General features: G+C 35.6%; 1 protein-coding gene across 1 annotated transcript; it reads left to right on the forward strand.

Moving 5' to 3' along the window:
• The first annotated feature begins 598 nt into the window (after nt 1-598).
• On the forward strand, nt 599-3,178 carry LOC117240721 (putative fatty acyl-CoA reductase CG5065). The gene is made up of 7 exons (XM_033506753.1): nt 599-893; nt 982-1,298; nt 1,398-1,645; nt 1,877-2,060; nt 2,334-2,519; nt 2,612-2,866; nt 2,938-3,178. The coding sequence occupies exons 1-7, from the start codon at nt 648-650 to the stop codon at nt 3,014-3,016; spliced, it is 1,515 nt and encodes a 504-aa protein (XP_033362644.1). The 5' UTR covers nt 599-647; the 3' UTR covers nt 3,017-3,178.
• The last annotated feature ends 662 nt before the right edge of the window (nt 3,179-3,840 follow it).

Consider the following 3,840-nt stretch of genomic DNA (forward strand, 5'->3'; position numbering starts at 1 on the left):
CTCTTTTTGTCTTCCTGAAGAAATAATGAATACAGAGCACATATAAAATATGTTTACACAGATTTCAAATACGCACGCATTCACGAGTTGTGACAGAAAAATCACACGTACTACATATTCTCATGGTGCTACTAAATGTGGGCGAATACTGTATCCCGTGAACCACACACATTTTCCACACAAATTCTGATCACGGTATATTATAATACTCACAAGCATACACATAAAATAAAAAATGCAGACGTGAAACAAAACTACATAAAGATTAAGTATTAATAAAGCATCAACTAAGATATCGTTTTATGAAGTAATATGCAATAATACAAATTAATGTACAGCCGCATGAAAAATTGTATTTGCAGCGTCGCATAGCTCTTTTAACTTTTCTCTTTATTTGATGAACGACTTCCCCACATAGAAATATATTTGTACATTACACTGGATCGTTAACTTAACGCAATTACTTGATTCATGCATAAGGAAACCATAATTGTTGAATTACGTAGATTTCTTTAGAATGTAATATATAACAAAATCCCAATTATAACTAATATGGTATATTATTTACAAAATGTTTCCAATTACTGTCTGTCGGGAATGCCAGTCTATGGTAAATATTGGAACTGAAAGTGTGAAGATCCTGAGACATGGATATAATCAATAAAGAAACGAATGAAAATGGGACCAATGAAGGATTGAATAAGACGAATTCGCTCGAGGAATTCTACTCTGGTAGTGGGATCCTTGTGACTGGAGCAACCGGATTCGTGGGAATAGGTCTACTGGAAAAACTGATGCGCGTGTGTCCACGCATCGCAGCCATTTTTATACTAATTCGCCCAAAAACTAACGAAACGATAGAACAACGATTTAAGAAGCTCACAGATGATCCCGTTCGTATATAATACTTGATTCCTTCAATGTTTAAGCCTGTCAGGAGCCAAATTGATTGACTGTCATTTCTGGAATTCTCGTTTTCAGATTTACGATAACATTAAAGCGAAACATCCCTCAGTTTTGAGTAAAGTTTACCCCGTGAAAGGTGACGTGAGTCTGCCAGATTTAGGTCTTTCGCGAGAAGATAGAAATCTGTTGTTAGAGAAAGTAAACATAGTGTTTCACTCCGCGGCCACTGTGAGATTCAACGAACCGTTACACGTGGCTGTTAATGTGAATACAAAAGGTACCGCCCGTGTCATCGAGCTTTGGAGCGAACTAAAGCATCCGATTAGCTTCGTCCACGTCAGCACAGCTTTTAGTAATGCGAATCTACATGAGATTGAGGAAAAAGTTTATACGTAAGAATAAGTTATATGAAAACGTTGCTCCATGGTTTACGAATATTATATTTGTAATTATAGTTCGAAGAATATGTTCATTTGTTATTGACTTTGCAGCACGAGCTTGAATCCTTCAGACGTGATAGATATATGTGACAAATTCGACAAAACGTCGATTAACGTAATGGAAAAGAGGATTTTAGAAATTTATCCAAACACATATACATTCAGTAAGAATTTGGCAGAGCAGGTTGTAGCAAGCAAGTGCAAAGATCTGCCAGTTGCGATAGTGAGGCCAAGCATAGTTGGTGCCTCTTTGGAAGAACCATGTCCTGGTTGGATACAGGGTACTTCTGCATTTACAGGTACTTCCATAGATATTTTTCAATAGTAATTGTTCAATACTCGTCACATTTCGGAAAGGTGGAGTTAATCTGTTGTTAATCTAAAATGAAAGGATTTCCACCAGATCATCATTATTATAGTTCAAGTTTGTTGTTGTTCACAATTATGAAAATTCATTCCAATCTATTTAGTGCTACATATCTGATAATCGAAAATCACAAATAATTTCTAAACCAATTGAATGTTACCAGGTGTCATTCTGCTAGTAAGTAAAGGATGTGCAACAGCGATACGAGGTAGGAGAGATGCAAGATTGGATGTAGTGCCTGTCGATTTCGTAGTCGACACGATAATATGTATTGCATGGCATGTCACGCTACATCCTGATCATGAAGTTAAAGTTTACAACTGCACGAGTAACGCTAACCCTTATAAGTAAAATTTATTACGAATCTTTTTCAATTGATGTAATTCGATTGTTACAGTATTCCAAAAAATTCAGTTTATTTAAGGAATGTAGACAATGCGCAAACAAACGTAGAAAATAAAAGTCCATTTGTGATCACAGTACGATAATTTAGGAAGATAGTGATGTAATGTAATGCTTATTTAATTGCATAATATTTCCTGAGATACTCGGATAGTAATAAACTTTACTTTAAGCGTAATTCGATTAATTGTACAAATGTAATTATTTCAATTCGCAAGATGGGGTCAGATGAAAGATGCCGTGGTGAAATGTGGCATAGAAACGCCGATGAACGATACGCTATGGTACCCGGGTTGTTCAATAATAACTAATAGATATATTTACAACGTTCTGAGTGTAATTCCGTATATTTTGCCTGCGTTCATCATAGATATCTTTTTAAGACTCCGAGGTAGTAAACCAATGTGAGTATTCTATCGATCCTTGAATAACGAGGACAATCTTTCTGGGACAACTTTGTGTTCATCTACAATAATAATTAAAAATAATATTTTAGAATGATGAAACTTCTAAAAAATAGCAACAAACTGTTCACATCGGTAGTGCATTTCACCTTGAACGAATGGACTTTTCAACAGGATAACTGTTCCGACTTGGCCAGGAAGGTGAAAATGTTGAATGACAGCGATATGGTCAAACTAGATTTACGGGATATGAATTGGGAGAAGTATGTTGCAACTTACCTGATGGGAATTAGGAAATTTATTCTAAAACAAGAGTTTAAGTCAACAGCCCGACAACGATTATCAAGGTGAGTATAAAAGTATCTTCGTATAAAAAAATAGGAACATTTATAAATACATATATTTTCGGTTATTTCAGGTTGTACTGGGTACATCAGATCACCAAAACATCCGGTATAATAATTTTGCTAAGGATAATACTATGTTTAGTGTACTGACTATTACACTGTTTTCTCTTCGAACCAAGAACAATATAAATAGAATTTTATAAATCAGGGATTCATCATTCCTTTCATTTTGTCTTTCCACTCGTTTCATTTCTAAATGAATTCATTTATGACATTGTTTAATAAGGATGTATGTATTTATATACACACGGTTTCTGATTTATCATACATGACAATACCTTTACTCCTCGATGTTTCTAGTACAATAACATCTGCGAACGTTAATACATCACCTTTAAGTGTTTGTTTAAAGATGATTTCTACATAAAAATTCTGCGGCATGTCTTTACGTTATGCTAAACAACAAAATAATTTATATAGAGAAAAATAGTAATATTGTAATATCGTAGAATAGCTTTGATTGGAGATCGGCTGAAATTAGAAAACACCGTGTACGTCGTCTTTTTGTGGATTGTTTACATCCAAGAGCGCCTAGTAACAGTGACGCGAGAAAAGATAAGCAGCGTCAAAACAGAAGTACGGTTCCATATTTCAAGGAGTGGCAATCGAGAGGCCAGAATATGTGAGCCGAAAAGTGTGTGTGTGTGTGTGTGTGTGTGTGTGTGTGTGTGAGAGAGGACGAGAGCAATAGCGAGCACGACCGAGCAGGAATGCATTGGTGAGGGTCAGAGTTGATCGAGACGTCGAAGCATAGAGTCGTTAGAATTGAGTTGCGAGTGTTGTCGAGTGTTAGAGTTGCTAGTGAGAGAGAGAGAGAGAGTTATCAAATAGTTGTCAAGTTATTTGATGTAAATACGAGCGTTGCATTTAGTTTTCCTGTTAATCAAACATCGTTTCTCTGTCTCACTAATATC

Source organism: Bombus vosnesenskii, unplaced genomic scaffold (assembly GCF_011952255.1).
Source record: "Bombus vosnesenskii isolate JDL3184/JDL3185 unplaced genomic scaffold, Bvos_JDL3184-5_v1.1 scf7180000014854, whole genome shotgun sequence".
NCBI classification, from domain to species: Eukaryota; Metazoa; Arthropoda; class Insecta; order Hymenoptera; family Apidae; genus Bombus; species Bombus vosnesenskii.

Bases quoted from the DNA above. Each gene is read 5' to 3' on its own strand.
- LOC117240721 (XM_033506753.1), top strand. From the start codon at position 648: ATGGATATAATCAATAAAGAAACGAATGAAAATGGGACCAATGAAGGA. The intron at 2,520-2,611 runs GTGAGTATTCTA...ATAATATTTTAG, and splicing joins CTCCGAGGTAGTAAACCAAT to AATGATGAAACTTCTAAAAA. The intron at 2,867-2,937 runs GTGAGTATAAAA...CGGTTATTTCAG, and splicing joins GCCCGACAACGATTATCAAG to GTTGTACTGGGTACATCAGA.